At 42.0% G+C, this 21,984-nt stretch overlaps 1 protein-coding gene across 4 annotated transcripts in view; it reads left to right on the top strand.

Moving 5' to 3' along the window:
* dlg3 (discs, large homolog 3 (Drosophila)) overlaps positions 1-21,984 on the top strand; it is a 76,767-nt gene that overhangs the window by 19,147 nt on the left and 35,636 nt on the right. For 3 of the 4 annotated variants that reach the window (XM_071539463.1, XM_071539461.1, XM_071539462.1), the window contains exon 1: positions 2,239-2,604. The exons of the other annotated variant lie outside the window; for it this stretch is intronic. In XM_071539463.1, coding sequence (XP_071395564.1) covers positions 2,239-2,604 — 366 coding nt within the window. Of the gene's footprint in view, positions 1-2,238; positions 2,605-21,984 lie in introns of those variants that run through there. 4 annotated transcript variants of the gene reach the window in all.

The following is a 21,984-nucleotide window of genomic DNA, read 5'->3' on the forward strand; positions in this document are numbered from 1 at the left end:
TGCTCAATTAAACAAGACGGTAACACACACACACACACATTAATGTACACATAATTTACAGGCACTATCTCTGATGTGTTCGTCAAAACACAAGAAGGCACTCGCGTTAATGTGCGTTCTTGAATACTGTCTCTGTAACACGCAGACTACGTACAAATATACTCTCTCTCCCCCACACAGACACACCCAGTTCCATTCCCCGTCACATTTCATTAATAATGCATATATGCAGGGCTTTAATGGCGACACTGTAACTCCCTCTCAGTTCTCTAAAAAACAAACCTTCACCCTCAGTGTCAGTGTATTTTACATCCAGCTCTGATCAACCCACAAATTCATAAGCATGCAAAATGGTTCACAGGCAGTTCTATCGCATTACTGAAAATATAACTGCCACAGATACATGAAAGCCAGATCTATAGTCTCTCCTTCTCTCTTTTTTCTCTCTCTCACACATTCTCACTCTCAATCTCTTCCTCCACCCACTCGAAAGCCCAAGCGTGTAATCTTGTTGGTTGCGTACACATGTGTTGATGTCATCATTGTGAACATAAAATATTTCCCCTATGGTTCCTGAATGAGGCATTAGGAGTGCAGTGTTCTTTTATAGTGCTTGCTTTGACACAATGCTGTACACGGGCAAGACTTTGCACTGAAATAAATCAGCAGCGTTCCCGCTTGCCAAAAGTAATACTAAAAAAGGAAGAGGGATAGAGAATGATGTAAAGCAATGCAGCGTGATTCAAAAGCATCCTCTGTTAAGAGGCAAGTCTAGTGATACCCAGGAGGAAAAGGATTTTCATCTGCTGCACCTGCTCCATTGTTAGATTATTTACAGATGTGTGCTGTGACACAGAGCCTGAGGTTGTCAATCAATAGCGCAAAGAAACCATCAGGCTACAGTTGAACTAAAGATGACCGTGGAGGTGACCAGTGACCAGTCTGAGGGACAGGGGTGTGCACTTTAAGTTGGATTTTGGCTGCATTGGGCTGATGGAAAAACATGGATTAGACTGACTGTTCGTGGATCTCAGTTGAAGATAGGAATTAACAGATCAAGAGCATGAGCATCCTCACCTTTTCCTTTTAACATACTGAGAAGATGGACAAATACAGCTTTTTTCTCATCCCTTGATCTGTGAAACAGCATCTTTTCACCCAAGGCAGGGAGCAGTGAGGTTTAGGTGGTGTGGCCCCTTTAAGAGCAGCCAGTGAAGCGCTCAGTCCTGTTGGTGCTGCTGCTGCTGATGGCAGCGCTGCCAGTTGATTGGCTGTGGCTGTCATTGCTGAGGTGCTGGAGGGATGCTGCTACGTATCTCCCTCTCCCCCTCCCTGCCTCTCTCTCTCTCTCTCTCTCTCTCTCTGCCTCTCTCTCTCTCTCTCTGCCTCTCTCTCTCTCTCTCTCTCGCTCTCTCTCTCTCTCTCTCTCCATCTCCCTCTCGCTTGCTCGCATCCCTCTGAATAATCCACATCTAGGGCAAGCAGGCTGAGAGGCAATCCAGTGCTCAGCTCCTCTCTGCAGGCTGAGAAAAGAGAGAGAAAGAAAGAAAACGCTTCTCAACGCAGGAGGAAAAACGTGAGGAAGAGCTTTTGGCAGAAAGGGAAGATACCAAGAAAATACAGAGGAAGATTTTCATCTGAGGATATCATTTATTTATACATATTGTTTATATATCTATATATATATTTGTACACACGCATATAGATATTTATATATATATACATACATTTATCCCTGTACATATCTGTATTTGTGCTTGTCTGTTTATATTAATATTTTTATATGTATTTGTGTGTGTAAATATATATGATATATAAACAAATGAATATATATATCTATGAATTTATATACATATCACTGTGAAACAAGAGAAGCAAGAGGAAATTTCTACCATCGGGGCTGGTCTCTGATTGTGTGGTCGTATACAATATTTTGAATATTTCCTTTGATCTTCTACGTCAAGAGGACGAAGACTACGTGCCCATTTTTGATTTTTGTTTTCCTGTTGCTACTTCCCGCCCCTCTCGTTTTTTTTTTCCATCCGAGAGGAATAAAGAGGAGAGTAACAGGATTTGACGAAAAGGGAAAATCTGTAGAAATTCGTGTGATTAGTGTTATTTCCATCGGCATTAGCGCTCTGTGAGCCGATCGCAGCGTGCTGTGTGAGATCTGAGGAGGCAGCAGAGACAGAGTGCCACGCCGCTCCGCTCAGCGTCAGCCCAGCCAGCACAGCCAGCATGCACAAACACCACCACTGCTGCAAGTGCCCAGAATGTTATGAGGTGACCCGTATGGCTGCCCTGCGCAGGATGGACGCCCCGTCATATGGAGGAGACTGGCAGGCCGAACCCTATGGATACCCGCCTGGGTACGGGGGAGGCCAGACCTTACCCCCTCCAGCCTCAGGGGGAGGTGGAAGCATGGGAGGAGGAGGGGGCACTTTGGGGAGAAGTAAGGGCAAGATCATGTCTGGCGGGGGTCCTGGAGGCCCCAACCCCAAGAGCCAATCCAAGGGCGGCCCCAAAGTAAACGGCAACAACTCTGGCGGGCAAGGAGGATGGTGGCCAGAGTGCACCTGTACCAACCGGGAGTGGTACGACCAGGTAACTCTTCTTCTTCAGTTAGTTAGGTAGCTCAGGCCTCTGGGGCCTGGCGGAGGGGCAGGGGAGACTGGGATCTGATGAGCTGCTGCTGTAGTAGAACAGAGACAGTCATGTACAACTTGAGAATTGCTGAGCCTGTTGGTTTATGGAAGAGGATTCATATTTAGTATTCATCCCAAGCCCTCTGTTTCAGAATCTCATTTGTTTACTGTCGTTCGTCCATTGGAAGCTGTAGAGAACAGAGCAGGACTGATCTAGTATAATTACATACACATGGTCATGTTTTCCATGTTTGGATATGATGCAGATGAATAATGCTTCTAGATTTAACACACCTATGTATTCCATCAAAGGCTTACGCTGATGCAGTTATCATAGGCCAAAAACAATAGTGCATTTTTATTCACTGAAGCAACGCTAAGACGCAATTTGCAATTATTTTAAGTTGTTTCTCAGGCCAGTGACTCACATTCCACTGCAGACAAGCCTATTTCTCCTTAACATTAGCACAAGGCATTTGGTCTAACGTCAGAATGCAGTGTAGATTTCTCAAAAATCAACTAATAGAAGGATTGTCTCTCATCAGGTCAGAGAGTAGAGGAAGGGGATGATGAAACCGATCTCTTATATCGGTTCCATTCCTGCTTAGGGCCTCCATTTTTTTAGCAAGACGCTTTTGCTTAAAAGAATCAGAATGAAATGTGATGTCTGAAAAAAAACAGAGAATCAGCATCACGCTGTATCCAAAAGATGCCTGCCATTCATGCTGTACACTGTGAATTAAACCGCCCTTTACATGCTCTGCATTTTACATCTATTATATCCATTTATTTGCCTCAAACATAAAAAATACATTTGATTAAAGGTCAGAACAGCTTTAGAAGCACAATCTGTAATTAAGAAAGGTGCGTGTATGTGTGCATGAGTGTGAGCTCGGGTGGGGGAAGGGTAGCTTGGTGAGCATGAAATTCAAGAAATGGTTCTTGCTGTGCATGAGTATGTGTCTATGTAGTCTAGCATTTGCGGCAAGCGAAGCCACCGTATTGTGTACACTTCCTCCATATATGTCTGTTTGTGTTTTGATCAGCAAGCATAGGGCAATAGCAGGAGAGAGGTGAGAAAAGGCACAGGGGTAAAATGGAGGCTGGGATTTCAGTGGCAATGTGGGAGAGATCCCCCTGAGCTGAGCCCACATATGAGCCGCAACCTGACTGATATTACCAGATTACCTCTACTACAGCCAAGGAGAGGTTTTAGCTGTTAGAAGGCAAAAGAGATTGAGCAACACGCTACTTTCTTTGGACTTGTGTTGCATTGAAAATCTATTATAAAGCCCTCCCTTATCAGCTGCACCCAGACCAATCAGGCACATTTCATTTCTCACACGTTTAAAAGCTCACAGCAGTTTTGATTATGTAAGCATTTATTGTGTCTGATTTTTTTTTTCTTCCATCAGTACTACTACCTAAATATCCTGCTGCTCATTTCAAGCATACGACATCTATTCCATATTCAACGTTGCAAACTGTTTTTCAGCTGCATGGTGATTTATGTAGGGTCTCGTGTTGCTGCTACTGGAGTACAATATCAAAAACCAACCGTTCATGGATAAATCACTCAAGGTAGAAACCTTGCTCGTTCTGTCCTTTCAAAGGATCCATTCGAAGGATCCTCGTCTCCGTTTGCCCCCTTGCTGTATCATGCATGTTGTATGCAATACACAAAAAAACTCCAACCTGGCGTTCATGGCTTGAATCCAAGAGTATCTACATCGACCAAAGGGCGAACAAACAGTAGAATAGAAAAAAAGAGCAGGAATTACAGGGAAAGAATCAGCGATGATAGGGAAAAGCAGCAGTCAGTGGGGTGAAAATGCTAAGGTTGAAAAAGAGAGAAATAAGCCAATAAAGGCAGGCAGCAGGCCTGGAGAGGGGGAGGGGGTTACGTAAGAGGAGGCAGTTGGTGGTGCTGTCAGAGAGAGAGGAAGAGAGGCCCTGACACTGTGGACAAGCATCTGTCCCTCCATCTCCGAAAACGGCCTGTATGGGGCCAGTATGCACACTCCTGCCCCCCCCCCCCCCCCTTTCCTATGAATGGCTATGGATGAACATATCACCCCTACCCCCCACCCCTACCTCCCACCCCCCACCCCTCCCAGCTCTCCTCAGTCACCATTGCTCATCCATGGGTGGGAATGTGAATAGTACCCCTCCCCCACTACCTACACACAGCTCACACAAGAAGCCGGAGAGCAGGGTAAGGCGTTCACATGAGCAGCAGTAATCAAACACGCCCAGCCACACTCGTCTACTGTGTCTTACAGATGCAGCGTTCACAGGAACTTGTATTTTTTATGCTAGCATGATGAAACCCAATAACCTAGTGTTGTCGTCATTTAAAATAATTTGAGATCGCTGTTTATACTTTAATCATTCATATTGCTAAATTGTTCCAGTAGCCATGAACGCTGACGTACGTCTGAGGAACTCATTAGACATCCTAGACATAATGATGCCATATTAATTGCATCTGTTTTTCTTTTTTTTTCCCATGTCATCTATTTACAAAAAGATTGTATGGCTTTTGTCAAAGGCTTGCTAGGTTAATTATGGATGATTCCATGTGAAGTCGGTTGGGATTATAAGAACATTCTTTAAAACAAGAGCTTTTGAATTTCCATCTGAGAAAAGTAGAGACCTCAGTCTATTGGGAAGCTTCAGTCAGAAAGCTCCCTCTCCCCCCGCGGGCTCCAATCTGTCTTTGTGTGCTCTCCAGCTCTGTGGCTATGATTAGCTTTAAATATTAATTGGATTTTACTTTATTTATTACCAACAAGATATTAAACTTATCCAAAATGCTCCTCCAACCCCCCCCCCTCCATTGCCATTCTAGACTCTATTGTTTATTGGAGGATTTGGTCTTTGTAGTGGTAGTGGTGTTTTATTTTAATGCACAGGCATGGTGGGCGTTCCATGTTGAACACTCCCATAGGTGATTACTACTTGAAAGCCTTTCTTGCCTTTATCAGAAATGTTTGTGTGTGTGTATGTGTGTGTTTGTGCGTGCACGTGCATATGTAAGTAATCTCTTTTCCAGTAACATTGATTTACTGGTGTCATTGGTCCGTACATCTATCTGATGAGATTTCGTCCAGTCAGATTTGATTTCCCATCCCTTTAACAGCAACCCAGGGAGTATTAGTGGATGGGATTTACAAAAGGCTCTCTGTCCAAATGTCTTGAGCTGGATCCCCTACTGTGATCATGAAAGCCTTCATCTGAAACCTGGAATATTCAAGAGAGATCAAGAGAAATTCATCCATGAGCTCATCGTGAAAAAAAGCAAGAAGGATGAGATCTGCATGGCACCCTAAACTGGAGACACTGCAATCAGCGTTTCCCTATATTTTCTTTAGAGATCTGGGGTGAGCAATAAGGCCAAGATGGATGACATTTCCATTGCAGGTGCAGAGTCTGTCTATATGTTCAGGCCATTGTTACAGATAATTAATTCATGGCTGTGTTTTTAGTGCTTTATCAAGAAGCAAGAGAGGTTCATTTGCATATATATTGTATACAGCATTACATGTCAGCACTCTCATTGGCTGATATTCCTTTCTTTGATGGGAACGATATGTCCTTTACAAATCTCCAGTTTGGGGCTCCCACTAAGACCAGGAGCAAAGGAGAGGGGGAGAGGGGAGGAGGTGGATGGAGATGGGAGGAGAAGGAGGTTTCCATTTCAATTCAGTAACCTTTATTCAGTTTTATAACCTTTATTTAAACAGGGTAAACACTCAAGCAAGCTTGCTTTTGTGCCCTGTGTACAGAGGAATTAAGAATGGGGGAAAAACATGGAGGGATGATTAGCTGTGAGATGTAGCGTCAGATGTCATGAATGATGCTCAGCCAGGGGTGGGGTGCCAGAGTGCCAGACCCAGACCGGGATGCATTAGGGTTTATCTCAAGAGGATCAAGCACACCTCCATCTTCCCTGGCTGTTAGTGCTCCTGCAATCACAAGGCCAGGCAACCTTGACCTCCAGAAATGATGTCATCCTGAAAGCAGTGCTTGTCTGAAGAGTTTTTGGGGGATGAGCAGGGAAAGAAACATGGGTGCCTACGCAAACACTGCCTTTATAGGGCCCAATATGCCTGTTTATGATTAATCGACGGCAGTGGCTACTTAAAAGCTTATGTAATAATTAAATATATCAGGTACATATCATGATGCAGTGCTGACTCATAAAAACCATTAGTTCTGTTGGATGTCCAGGAGTGCTGCAGGATTGGTATGTTTTGTTTGTTCGTTTTTTTTTAAATGTATTTATTTTTTCTCGTTACTTATGTGTTATATGCAGCACATGAAAAGCTATATCCATATTTATATAGTTTGATATCAAACCATGTAAAGATACAAAGATATATTTATATCTGTAGTCTGCAGTATTTCCTTTGTTTAGCACACATTTATGATTTTATATATAGTTCTCAGTGCACTTTTGAAGCAATGACATCCATATAGCTGCACATAACACTACTCTCTACACACACTAAATGAAATGATAGACATCTTTGAAAGCAATGCATATCTATATATGCTTAAAATCTATCTATAGCTCTTAAACATGTTCATGTGTTCATCTAAACAATGTGAAATGTTTCAAAATTGTTACAGAAAAGTGTATTTTCAGTACATTATTATAGCTGCCCTAGGCATTTGGAGCTGCCAACTTCACACCTTGGCGGCTCCAAACAGCAGCGAGAGGTAACTGTTGAGCTTCGACACCCTAAATCGTGTAAGTTGACGTCAGTAAACTGCACACAGCTCGCTCACGTTTACTCACCCGGCTGGTCTGTGATGCTTTATACCAGAGGAAACCAAAGGGACGAGAGAGGGAAAAGATCTAACGTTGGTGAGTCCAGCTTTCTCTGGACGGAGCGCTCACTCGCTGCTGTTTAGGAGACACTTTGTATTTTGCTCTTCAGTGTTGATTCGTCATCTCCTGTGGGCGGAGAAATGTACATACCTGACACCAGAATTTCATTTGGGCAAATAGGGTGAATCTACAGGGTCTCGATTAGAGAGCGATGGGACACTCTTCTGTGTTGCATCCCCACTTTGTGATTTAAGCTGATAAGATGGTGGTTTTTTACAAAAATACACCTGTTAAAATCTTGCTTAGTGTAGCTTTAAACATTTCACTATGCTTAAACCCACAGAGAACGTTTTTGTCATTGCTTACTTTGCAAACATGATATTAAACTGTGCACAACAATTTTGAAACATGTTACCACATTGCAGTCTGATGGTCACGACATGTACCCGAGCTCTCACAGTAGTTCCATGTACTCGCGCAGTTCCAGTATGAATGTAAAACAGGTACAGTAGCCAGAGTAGTGGATTTTGTGACGTGAGGTCCGCGACCTTTGCTCCTGTGTGACCTTTATGTGCCAGCTGCTCCCTGCCCTGAAAGAAGAGATCCAGGCAATAAGGTCCAGTTCACAGCAGTTACGCCATAATCTTATTAGCTCTGACAATCTGCTAGTATGGTGAAGAGCCACTAGACTTTCTCCTCTGGAAGTAATTGCTATGTTGTCTTATTGCCTGTCAGCAGCTGCACCCTTATGGTCACTTGGAATTTCAATTGTCATTGCACAAGGACTCGAGAATCCCAGCCAATACCATTTATCTAGCTGTCTACCTATGGGGTAAGATCTGTGCCACCAGACAACTGAATCTGAATTATGTGTTCTGAATCTATATGTATATGTTGGCATTTGAATTGAATATCTGAATTTTTAAAAATAATTAACTTGTATTTACTTGTTTGAAATTTAGTTTTCAATATTCAGTAAAGCTGAATTGAAACAGCGTCAAAATTACTGTTATATAAGACAAATGTCAAACAAGTAAATACAACAAGCAGTGTTTTTTTTCAGATTTGAATGCTAACATTCAATTTCACTGATCACATAAAAATCCAGAACACATATTTCAAATCCAGTTGTCTGGTGGCACAGATCTCACCCTCCTCTCTGCCTCCTTCTATCTCCCTGTCTCTCTGTCCCACACACTCAAACACACACACACACACACACACGCCCATCCCTGACACAGACCTCTACCCAAAAACAAAGAGTACTGGGCCCATAAGAATTTTTAGGGAGAAGATGGTGAATCACTGCAAATGCACTATGAAACAAGGGAGACAAGGTCCACTGCAATATTTATGTGCGCTTTTACAAAAGTTAGCTTTTTATACACCATAAGAGGGGGCAAGGACTCGTGCTTGAGAAAAGGCCAGTCAGACTTTGACGTCAGTGTGCCGCGGAGACTTTGACAACTGAGCCACCATTAGGGGAGCTGTACAGCTTGATCTGTGGTGGGGAGCCGCTGTAGCTGTGACCTAGGACTTGAGCTGCGTTGAATCCCACCTCCTACACTTTCCTTAAAAGCCTCCACTCCGTTGGTCTGTTGTTGCTTTTACCTTTTCACTGCATTCGCAGATGGGTGGGTCTGCTCTTTGTGATTCAACATGGAGGTCCTCTGCGAAACGCAGTATTCACTGGAACGTGTTGTGTCCCTTGCCAGTGCGGTTACACACATCGAGTACACTGCTCGTTAGAACACAGTGTGGCCACAAGTAGTGACATCTTTTTTTATTATATATATAGAGAGAGACTGTGTGTATGTGCTTGGCTGTAGCCTTTGGTTTTCGTACGGTTTTACAGGTGCATTGGCCTGAAGCTGCAGACCCTGTGTGTAGAGGTGTGTGTCCTGCTGGAAGCCGTGGCTGCCGTGCCCCTGTGATCCATATGGTCATTGTCAGAGGCCCTGCCAGCGCTCAGCCCCATATCAGCTCGCCTGCTCCCCTCTTCTCTGGCTTTCACTGCCAGCCAGGGGAGAGGAGAGAAGAGAGGAGAGGAGAGGGGAGGGGAATACTGTTTGTTTGTTTGCTTGCCTGCTTTGTTTTATTTAGGGGTTTTTGCTGATCACAGTAGCGACTGGCCTAGAAATGCAACTGTGCTGTGCGGGGCAGGGTGGACTCCTGATTCAGCGATGGAAGCGTCGGCTTTTCTGTGAGGGAGAAAAGCGACGGAGACAAGGCCTTTGATGGGGAGGTGGTAGGATGGGATGGCAGAGTTTAAATGCCATACCGTTGTTAATTCAATACACAGTGGATACTGGGCAGCATGTACAGAAATGAAACAGGGCTGTACAGTACATTCCTTTCTGACTTGTCTTTCTAAAGCCGTCTCCTCTCTTCCTATGCCCTGTTCCTCTTGCCAGGCTGGGCTCGTTTTAGCAGGAATGTGCTAGCATCCTCGGCAAGGACTACATCACCCACATGCTGCCGTGGAATATGTGTACATCACAATCAATATCAGGGAAGAGTCAATGCCTAAGCCTTCTGACTCCTCTCCGTTTTTGTGGGGGTGTGTGGGTACTTTCAACAGTGCTTGTGCTTTTATTCAACTGTTATATCAACTGTTATTTTTATGATTTCAGACTGCACTTTTTACTCTGCACTCGCTTTGACTGTATGTGGTATAGACAAGGCTCCACAGATTTCGAATGTTCCTCGCAGTGCGGAGTCTCATGTTTAATTCATTATGGTATTGGCAGGTTAGTAGTTAACGTAAAATCTTGTCGTACATCATGATACAGTGGACATTGTCTTCGTTCCATTTAGTGAACCAGCGTTTACTTTTTCAGATAAATCATCGCACAGAATAGTGAATGTGTAGTGAAAAGGCATGTATCTGTTGTTCCTTCTTCCATTTTCTGGGAAAATGTGTGTGTAGGGAGGACATTTGGTGAAGCAGTGCATCTCTTACCATGTGTAGCTGCTCTGAGTGCCATCTCTGTCTAATGCATTATCCAAGCAGCCCTTCAGCCATTTGGTCTGGCCTCTTATTTTTTTGTTGTTGTTTTTCAGTGTTCTTCATTTCTCTCTTCCCCCTCCTGTCTTCCACTGCCCTTCTCCTCCTCCGCTCTTTCTCTCTCATACATAGTACGAATCAAAGGCTTCATTTTTGGGTGTAGAGCAGCATTCAGAGAGGATGCCGCAGCAGCAAACAACTTCAGACCTGTGCTTCAGTATAATTAGTGCAGCTTTTCTCTGCCATTTTAAGACGATATGCACATGCAGTGCTTATGCAGAAATACTGCATCTATGCCTTGTCTCTCGTTTTTGAAACCTCTTTGAGTTTGGTATGTCATAATATGGTAGGAGGGTCTCTGCTATCAAGCTCATACAAGATATTTGAGTCTAACATCATTTTGATTTGACTAAGATCTTGATCACAGTAAATCCATTACACTCCCTCACGTGTTTAACATTTTATTGAATCTGGGCTCGTTAAACTACCTTTGATTGCTCATATTATGTTGAATGTATAATAATGACCCTTGAATTTACCATATTGTCATTGTTTTGGTATAGGTCCATTTTCCTATTAATTTCCATTGCTATTACTATCCTTCTTAAGCTTGTCTTAACAACTAGTCTTAACCTGACTAGTTCTCATAATCAGCATGAATCTGGCCAGGTCTGGACTGATTTTGGCACTGATGGCACGCCATGGTGATCATGTTGTGTGAATTTAAGACTTATTCAAAACATGTGTAAGACAAACTGTTGCCCCCTAACCAAGTTGAGGACTAGCTGGATCAGGTGTGATTATATAGTATGAAACATTTTGTCGGCTAATTTTTCTGATTCAAATGTAGACAAATTTAGGGAGACTCTGTTAGCATGTGATTGGCAGCGACAAAATCTGAGAATAGAAAGAGCTGAGCACAGTTAATGCGGTAATAACAGTGTTGCATAGGCTACAGTGGCATTCATATTATTTCCTGCTCTCAAGATATGATATATCCCTCTGCTTTGACTTGTCATGTTTTACCTTCTAATCCTCTGTCCATTAACAAACATCTATGTCCGATTGTTGCTACTAATGTGGTCTAATAATTAATATCTATACAGCTTCTTGCTGTCTGTTTTTGACTGTCTTCTGAAGACAGAATTGGGTGCGTCGTGATACGTGAAGTTAAAGTCCTGTGGAATGCAAGACTCTATTTTTGCCTCTTCACCTTGTGTTTGCAGCCGTTGATTGTATGACAAGAAATTTTGAAAGACACAGTCATCCAGTTTGAGCTGATCCAGCTGATCCCAATCTCTTCATATTGTTACCATCTTCTATTATGTTCCAAGCTTTAGTCAGTGTGCCTTCAGAATTATTGTGCTAGTAGGGCTTAAACTAGCAGTACTTAGTATTTGCAAGTGCTTAGTATGTAAACAATATAGGCATATATTGAGACAGCATATGCTCCACTGCCATGGAGCCTTTCCCTCCTTCCCCCTAGTGAGCTGACAAGATGAGAGGACAGTCAACATTATCCAGACATATGGCCGTTGTACGTACACAGACCACAGATGATCCTTTAACAGGCCCCTTGGTTTATTATCAGTCATTATTTCCCCTTAGCGAAGATCTACTGTATCTACCCATTGAGCTTGGTGTGCCGAGGAAAAACAGAAACACACATCCCTAACCCAGAGACAGAGAGAGGATAGAGAGAGGCAGAGTGAGATAAAGGGAGAGCATGCCCTCACCCTGTCAGGGATATAAACAATACAAGCAATCCCAGCTTAATATCATACATCTTATTACACTGTTGATGGTACATCTCTGCCTTGAAATTGCTTTTATGGATTTATTACTTTCTGTTTCCCCCTGTGTGACTGTATATTTTTGTTAATATGTCTGCACTGTCTTATAAGGATGTTGCATCTTTAAATCACTCAAATACTCCATTTATTCATATAGACTCTGGTTCAAAACAGCTAGGCCTTTCTTTTTTTTCTTTCTTTCCTGCTCACCTGTCTATGTCCAGCACAGACTTGACATGCTAAACAAACTAATCTCTGTCCCATCCCTGCTGCAACCCTACTTGAATGAATTCAAACCCCATTTCCATTTTATTCAGCTTTTGTTTGACCAAGCAGGTCAGTTAAGAACAAATTCTCATTTACAGGGACAACAGCAAATACAAATACCCCATGCCTGGGGTGTTGAGGGTTAATGGAGACTGGCCAGATTACATGCTGGATTACCATGCTATGTTATCAAAGTTTCTACTTAGTACATGGTGAGCAGGCAGCGGACCAACATTTCAGCTGGCAGGCCGCAGCGTGGCATACTTCTGTACTGTAACAACTTCATTCAGTGCTGATGTAATTATCTTTATGCTTTGGTGTATCAGCTTTATGCATAGGCTATCATGATGTTTTTATGACTGGTAGTCAAAGAACTTTTGCATAATTGAGTTTATGCTTGATTTGTAGGCAATGTGTGTGTGCAGTTAGCTTCATGATTCAATACAGCATTACTATCCAAGTCTGTCTGTTATATTGGTATGTTTGATTAACAGATTATTGGAAATCCAAGTAAGAATTTGAATCCCATCTCTACTCTGAGATCTATGTCATGAATTCCTTGTTAAACCTGAGATAAATGTTAGTTAATCAGCATGCTATCATTTACTTGAAGCCAAACATCACAGCTCTGAGGGGAACAAAAACAAGAACTCTCCCAGTTAATAAATATTTTAGTCTCTAGAAGGGTTATAATAGACTGAAGAAGGAACAGGATCTGTAGCCAAAAAACAATGTTCATGACCTTAATTCAGATTTTCCTATTTTAAATTCTGCTTTTATCAATGCAGAAAAACATGTTTAACTGTTGTGTAAATACAAAAATCTGAAATGAAGTGAGTCTGAGCATTGCTTTTTGAGTGCGGGCCATTTTCCCCCTTCAATAAGCCAAATATATTGCAAATTGTGTCAGATATGTCTTTAGTGCTAGCAAGAGAAAAAGGAGATCTGGGAGGATTAACATATAAATTTAATCTATTAACGCAATTGATAAAGAACATTCAGAGGCTCCCTCTGCTGACCTCTATAGAGAACGAATAGCATTACAAACGGAATTTGATATCCTCTCCACAGGGTTGGCAGAGAAGCTTTATCTGAAGTCTCGTCTAAGTTATTATGAGCATGGTGAGAGAGCCAGTAAACTACTCTGCCATTAGCTTCGGCAAATTGCTGAAGCTGAATTTATAGCAGAAATCCAAACATCTAATTGAATGAGCACAGACCAAAGGGATATGACCAGTTCAAGAAATTCTACAAGGTACCTCAGAATCTAGTGATAAGGCTTAGATAGCACATTTATTTAGCAATTTGGGAATGCCATCTATTAACACATATGATAAAAAAGAATCGGACCAGCCTCTATTGACACTCGACATCGAACAGGCAATAGATCAAATGAAAAGCAGAAAGGTAGATGTGTTCCCCCTCGAGGTCTATAAAAAACTTTCAGCAAAATGAACCCCTGTCCTAAAAGAGGTATATGCAGAGGCACTTGAGCAGAGATCACTGCCGCCAACTATGATCCAAGCTATCATATCAGTCCTTCATAAAGAAGGCAAAGACCCCTTCAAATGTGAGTCCTTTAGACTTGTAAGCCTGATTACAATTATAAGATTCTAACTAAGGTACCTTGCTGCTAGAGACGAGACAGTGATGCATTCTGTAATACACTCAGACCAGACAGGTTTAATCACAACCTTTTGGCAATTTATGCCCATCATTATTATTATTATTATTATTTAATGTTCTCTACTCACCTCACTCCGGATTCACCCTCAGTGGAGGTCTTGGTGTGCCTTGATGCTCTTGATGCATTTGACTGAACTGAATATCAATATCTATTTACAGCCCTGGAGAAGATTAGATTTGGGTCCATTTTCTGGACCTGGACAGAGGTCCTATATGCTTCACCATAAGCATGTATCAAAACAAATGAGTTTATAGTGCTTTTCCCCTCTTTAGGAGAACTAGACAGGGATGCCCGCTGTCTCCCCTCCTGTTTAATAATGCTATTGAATAGCTATATTCATAAGAGAGGATGTAGCAGGTATAAAGACAGGCAACTCTACCCATAAGTTTTCATAATATGTTGATGACCTCATTCTCTATGTGTCTGAACAAAGTATGTCTATTCCAAGAATATTAGAGATCAGATCTGATTTTGGGAGACTATCGGGCTACAAAATACATTTGACTAAAAGTATAATAGGTGTCAGGATATGTATGATATGAAGGAATGTATAAGGTTTCTATTTAAGTGTAACTTGGAGCCAGTGCTGGAGAATGCAAAGCAAGACTTAATCAGGAGGTCATCACTCACAATTTCACTAGCTGATATAATTAATTCTGTCAAAATTGCCATTTTTCACAAATTTTTACTTTTATATCAAACAGTGTCTGTGTTTATCCCAAAATCATTTTGTAAGGAGTTTGATCGCTGTATATAATCTATGTTTATCTGGAATAAAACCATTCTACGGATTAGGAAGTCATATTTGGAAAGGCAAAAGGAGGAGGGAGGATTGGCACTACCAAATTTCTTCCACTATTATTGGGCTGCCAACATACACAATTTTCTTTCTGGTGTTAAACTTCTATGAAGGTGGTGGACCAGTGTGGGTGGATATGGAGCAGATGTCTTGCAACCCTGAGTTGCAACCCTAGTTTCTAAATTATGTGCTCCATTACTGTCGGGCAAAAAACATTTAACAAACAGCCTCATTGTACATGACTCACTAAGAATTTGTTCTCTGTTTAGGACACACTTAAAACAAAAACAAATGTTACCCCATGCCTATTGTAGCCAATGGGTTTTTTCCACCTTCATTAATGGATACAGCTTTTCGGTTGTGATCCAGGAAAGGGCTCAAGTGTGTTCAAGATCTTTTTCAAAATAATGGTTTTATTTATTTTGAATTTATTTTGAGACAATGCAACATACCTCAGTCATATTGTTTTTTAGATATCTGCAAATTTATAGTTGGGTTCAAAAACATTTCCCTGCTTCTCCATCCTCTCCAAAAGGTGGCTGGATAGATGAGTGGACCCTCTAGAGCGAGGACTAGAATCCATAGCACAATTCAAGCTCTAGTGCCTCCCCCGGAACCCCTTAGGGAGCTGTGGGAAGATGACTTTGGATTTGAACTCTCAGACACTGTTTAGCAATTTGCAACTGAACGAATGTACATTCAACCTCCATTTGCATTAGACACAGGCTACTTCAGTTTAAAGTTTTCCATAGACTACATTATTCTAAGAGCAGGCTTGCTAATTTGGTTCCAGGAACAGGCCCAACTTGTTCTCATTGCCACCAGGCTGAGGTCACCCTTTACCATATGTTTTGGTCATGTCCAGCCTCGGCCCCATTCTGGTCTGCCATCTTTGAAGCATTTTTGTACATTTGTAATAAGGACATAAAGACCCTTCAATTGCAATTTTTGACGGAGTTATTCTTTCTGTGGCTCAGTCAAATGCTGTAGCTTTCTCATTGCTTCTGGCTCGATACCAAATTCTTTTAAAACGAGAAACTGCCAAGCCACCATCACAATCTCGATGGGTGGAAGATATAATGGCACATCTCAAGCTTGGGAAACTTAGGTCTGCAACCAGTGGTTCAACAAGGACATTTTTCAAAGTGTGGCAGTCATTTCTCTCTTGCTTTAAACATCTTATTATGTGTCTGTCTGGGTGAAAATTTACACTGAAAATCCAATAAAATTACCTTTTTTTCCCAACAAATTATCTTGCTGAATGCATCTCTTGTGTAGACTACATGTTCTCATGCACGATAGGGCACAGAGACTAGTCGTGACTGAAACCACTTTAATGTTAAAAGTCCATGCCTTTGGTTTGTATTCACCAATACCACCCAAAAATCACCACTGGAAGAGAGAGAGAGTGTTGTGACCAAATATCAATCACAACATCCCCTCTCTTTTCCGCTTGCTGCTGTGAAGCTCTTACTAGCAAAGAGAACAGGCCTGATTGTGCTGCTTGCAGGTAACAATACAACTCTTTGGAGGTTATGGAAATATTTTTTCCACTCTGCTTTTGAAAGGCCGTTGTTGTGTTTTTTTCTCCCTCGGCTTTACAAATTGAGCATTCGCCCTGAGTCTTTCAGAAGCATTTCAAATGTTCAGTGAAAAAAAACTAAAACCATGAAATAGATACAGTAGGTTACGATGCCTTTATTAGATATAATATAGGACTGTTCTCTGTTGTCATGCTAACAGTGGTTTAAAAGGTCAGCTGTTGCCATTCAACACAGACGAATAGCGCTGTCTTTAAACCTAAGACCCCCTAGCTTATGACAAGTGTCACAATGCTTGAAGAAGAGCAAAATAGATATGTGTGTTTCAGTGTGTTCTACATAGCATCTGGCAAAAAAAATCAGAGCACTTTGTTATGAAACACCAGCGTGACTTAGAGCGCTGCTTCAGGAAATAGGAGGGAAGATGTGCCCTCCCATTAAGGCCTGTAGAACAGCAAGATGCCCCGCTGTCCACATTTTGCTCTTCAAACTATGGCAGGGCTGGATAGGTTTTGAACTGGATTCGTTGCCTGCACACCAATTCTAGCCGTTGATGCCAAAAGACATCAGACCCTAATGTTTCTCCATGATTACACCATTTTAGGGTTACTGCCAATGAACCTCATAAATGATCACCGACAGTTGAGTGACCTGACCATCCATATGTCAAAAATATATTGTCAGTATGAAGATAGAAAATACCAGCTTAATTTGCAGCATTCATCTCTCATTTATTTCAATGATATGGCAGCAATCTACAGTGTGGGAGTATGTTCTTTCTTTTCATGATCTATTTTAGTCCCCTTCATTTGGTTTAGACTCGTGTGTGTAGGTATATGGCTTTTGAATTGGAGCAAAATCAGTGTCACCACACCTTTTACAAGCTGACAGATTTTTACTAAGAATGAATGTGTGATGATGCAACTGTCACTGATATTGGGGATCCTGTCCTGTGGACACTGAAATTGCTCTGATCGGTGTTTAACTGAATGCCAGATGTCAGAAAAATGACCTGAATGCCATATGTCAGAAAAATGCTTGGTCTTGTGTTCAGAATGTCGAGGAAAGCAGGAATGTCGAGCCCTCCCCACATGTGCACCGGAGAGCGTCTTTTCAGTTGTGTCAGTTGGACGGTGATGCAAGAGGGGAGGGGATGCAAGAGGGGAGATTAGGAGAGAAGAGCAGAGAGGAAGGGATGGGAAGGGGAAGAAAGAACTGAGGAAATGAGAGGCATGGAGTAAAGACGGGGGTGAGAGGAGTAAAAGCCAGCGAGGAAGAGGAATGGAAAGGAGAGGAGGGGAGGGAAAAGGGAAGGAGAAAGGAGCCTGTGCTCAGACGCAGCCCTGTGTGTTGCCATGGTGCAGGCTCAGTCAGAGCTGCACACTAGCTCTGCTCCTCAGCTAGCTAATTACCCACAGAATGCAATGTTGATACGCAGGCAGCCAAAGGCTTCTAGATTTCCAAGGGCTTTTTTGATTGGTGCACTGACACACTAGTACAAATCAAGCATCTATTCTTCTATTTTTATGCAGAAAATTGCTGATATTGATTGTAATTTACATAGAAATAACGCCACCAAAAATACAGATTTCTGTTGCACTGGTTGTTAATATGTTTTAGACTGGTTTGGGTGGGTGGCAACCAGTCCTATTGAACACATTAGTAGTGCTCTCCTGTGTTCGCCTGCCCTGCCACTTGTATAATATAAAGAGCTCTTCCAACCCAGAGCTTCATTGTCAGTAGACCGCTGCTGCTTACTGCTACTGGAGAGCCTGCAGATCCTGATCAGCCAGCTTATAAAACCCAATATGGGCCACTGTGGATTAATATTCACCATTAAAATTCCAATTATGTAATCAGCCAAATCCAAGCCCTGCATATGCTCATTGGAATATCTCAGTGGCCGGTGACGTGGCTGGCAGGGATTGGGGGGGTGGGGAGGTGGGTGGGGGGTGGGGGGGTGCTACAAACGAGAGGAATGATGCAACACAAGGCCATGCTCTTTGCACCCAAGAGCGTCATTCTCCTTGGTTGAACAAAGACCTAAAAGCATTGTAGAATGACCATTCATTCACACCGGATTGCTGTAGTTTGTAACCAGGTCAAAAAGAAGGGTATTTATTTGGTCATTTTGAAGGTTTCAGCAAAGAGGAGTGAGATGTGTTGCTGAGTCGAGGGTAAAGGAAATCTTTTCTTCTCATTACAGCCATGATCTTACATTTCATTTTGTACACAAACACAGACATAGGCCTTCTCTCTTGTCAAAGCATCGCTAGAGAGGTTTATTGTGTGATAAAATATTAAATCAACATGTGTTCTCTTTCTGACTCTCTGGAACACTTTGATTAAGTAATTAACCTTGTGATCGAGTTTGCAGTGCAGAAACTGTTCAGTACCGAAAAATCTGCCTGATGATGATCTTGTTCAGTTTAGAACAAGTCTTTCCCAAATCTAGACACAAGACTATCCATTTTATAGAGACAAATTCCAGAGCTGCTTCACTGACAGTGAATCACAGACAGATTTTATTGACACAGTCACAATACCAATGGTATGTAAAGTACATTCTCTGTAATTCATTGAGAGTGATGGAGTTTTTGACTTATGTTACATTACAGATGGGAGAAACTGATTCTCTAGTTTCTTGTTTTGGTGTAGAGGTGCTCATGTTCACAAATATTGAATAAACTATTGTAGGAATACATAGGAATACAATTTAAATTATGTTTTAGGATGGATTTTCAATTTAAGCATTCATGTAATCATTGATGCTTTATGAAACCTATAAATATCGTTTTGAATGGAATTCTTCTTGTATCATAATGTATTGATATTGTATGTTTTATAGCTAAAGCACTGTTGTAGCATATATTTTCGGCCTCCGTCCCCTGTGATAGGTTCCTTGTGTTTTGACAGTCAGCTTAAAAAGCTCTTGTGCTTTAGTGTTTTCAGATCAGTGCTTGTGTCATCTGTCCAAGCCACTAAGATGGCTGCTCTGATCTCAGCCGAGACGCCCTCTTTGGGGGAGCGTGTGTCGTGCCTGAACACAACCCGAGGTGGGCAGAGAAGAGGGGCAAATCTGGACCCTCAACAGGAGGCAGATTGATTTGGCAATCACCAAAGTGCTACAAACGTTTAAAACAATGCCCTGTTTTTCTCTGCTGTTTGGCGCTAAATACATCAGCATATGGATAAATGTGCTCATGTATTCATAACTATCACAGGGAAACTAGAGGCACGGCTCTTGTTTTTGTTGCCTCGCCCGTTGCCCTACTTACTGTAATTCTTCATCACTTTCAACACCTACACTTATTGTGAGCCAAAATGAACTCAGGCAAGGGGAGTGAATGGAGCTGTGTGTACGTGTGGGTGTTCCAGAGTGGAGCGTACAGAACAGCATGAGACCTCAACCATGACAGGGGGTCGCTACCGCTGTTCATAGTGGGACAGGGGGGTTGAGCCCCATGGGAGGTGGGGACCGTGGTTTTCATCAGACCTGGGGTCAGATGTAGCCCCGTCATCTCCACTGTATTCTTTGACAGGGTCCTCAGTGTGTGTTCTCACTAGTGTTATTGTCACTATATCACCATTCTGACTTGGGAACCAATACCAGTGCAAGTACTGCAGTTTCCATTGATTTGAATATTTAAAAAAAATCAAAACTGAAACAAATGACTGGAATTGGCAGAAAAACATTGAAGGGACTTTTGCAGGCAATGAATTGCAACTACAAAATGTGTTTCATTGTAGGAGACTACTTTGCAAGAGAGCAAACAGGGTGATGGAAAGTTTGAGTTTGATTGCAGGAGTTCGCCTGTGAGTAAAGTCTTGTAGTGGAAAATGTGTGTAAGGAACATTATGGCATAACGAAGGATTGGACTGTAGCTGACGGACAATGAGAAAGGTACTGGTTTCTTTTTTGATAGATGAGTGGTTGAACTGGTCTGAACTAATAAACTTTCAGATTACAGGGAGCAGAATGGTCAACATTGCATGCTCTTCCAAGTCCCAGAAGCAGAGGGCAGTGTCGACTATTGAGCTTGGTGGATTAAAAGTTGCTTATTTCACACAGTTTGTACATTTCTTCTAAAAAGGGTGATCTATACAAATTTCAGGGAATTGAGTTTGAATACTGACTAACTGTAATCAAGACTAAGTTGTTTTTATAATGGAAAGGAAGAGAGTTTGTGTTTGGTTTTAGATGTGGATTCTGGATTCTGGATTTATAAAACATGAGCTACCGGTGAAGCCATTTTTGTTTGGAGGCACCATTGTAGTGCTGGAAGTGTTATGGGTATAGGCCATATCTGGGTCAAATAGTATTTCCGAATGCTTTTTATGGTTTGTTGTAGCCTGCTTAGGTGCCAGATGGCTGAGGTTTACCACGTAATATAATAGTATAGTATTTAGCCTCGGTCTGGCATGGGCATGTTTAAGCGGGATGCCAAAGGGATGCAGTAAGATGCATCAGATGGGGAAAAGGATCATTGTGGTGATGTGGTTGCAGTTTGAAGGATGAGGAAGCAGAGTGTTGGCAACACGGTGAGGTTCATGAAGCAGAATCACAGTCCAATGTCCTCAATTCAAAGTCCTCAGACAAGAAAGGAAATGGCAAAATTTGTAGTCTGTAGTTGGAAGGGGCATGAAGCCAAGGCAGCTGAGAACATTATGTTCTGAGGCGATCAGGAGACGTAAGGAGAAAACAAAGGTGACAGAAGTGAATTAGACAGAGCAGACTGCTCACATGGAAGAGCTTTACATTGTTGTGGACAGTCAGGTTTCCTTTATTCTTTTGATTGGTAGTTAACTGTGTAAGATGTAAAGAGAAAGTCGGGAGAGGATTGATTTAACGCAGCATAATGTAATTTTAATAAAAGGGGCTTATGTCATAATTGAGATTTGTGAGTGTGTGTGAGCAATATGCAATAGGGACACTAGTTCTGAAAAATTCTTGTTTAGAGCAATTTCTCAAACGGATGTACAGTAGTTCTCTACCAGTACTGATATATTGTGCAGCACTAGTTCCTAACTCACTCATCCTCTCCAGTCTACTTTCTTTTCTCCTTCCTCTTCCAACTGCCACATCCTTTAGTTGCTCCTTGCCAGCCTTCGAAGTTGATACTAGTGACACTAGTTTTAGTGCAAATGTTTATTCTCGGAAGGTATAAATGAATCATGATTGCTGGGTGTGTTTCTGATCTGGTGGTGGTTGTGGTTGTGGTTGTGTTTGTATGGCGAGTATCTAGTGGACTCAAGATGGGTCATCTCTTCCTCCACACAGCAACACCATACCAGTCCAGTCAAAGGTCAAAATGTCAAAATGAGATTACCTCAGGAACAACATCGACATCCTTACAGCATCATGCAGAACACACACAACCAACCCAAAAAATGGAGATCAATTCAAA

This window comes from Centroberyx affinis, unplaced genomic scaffold, assembly GCF_046629955.1.
Source record: "Centroberyx affinis isolate AG114_WGS23_722 - 3 ecotype Tasmania unplaced genomic scaffold, CSIRO-AGI_Caff_v1 ptg003460l_1, whole genome shotgun sequence".
In the NCBI taxonomy this organism is placed as follows: Eukaryota; Metazoa; Chordata; class Actinopteri; order Beryciformes; family Berycidae; genus Centroberyx; species Centroberyx affinis.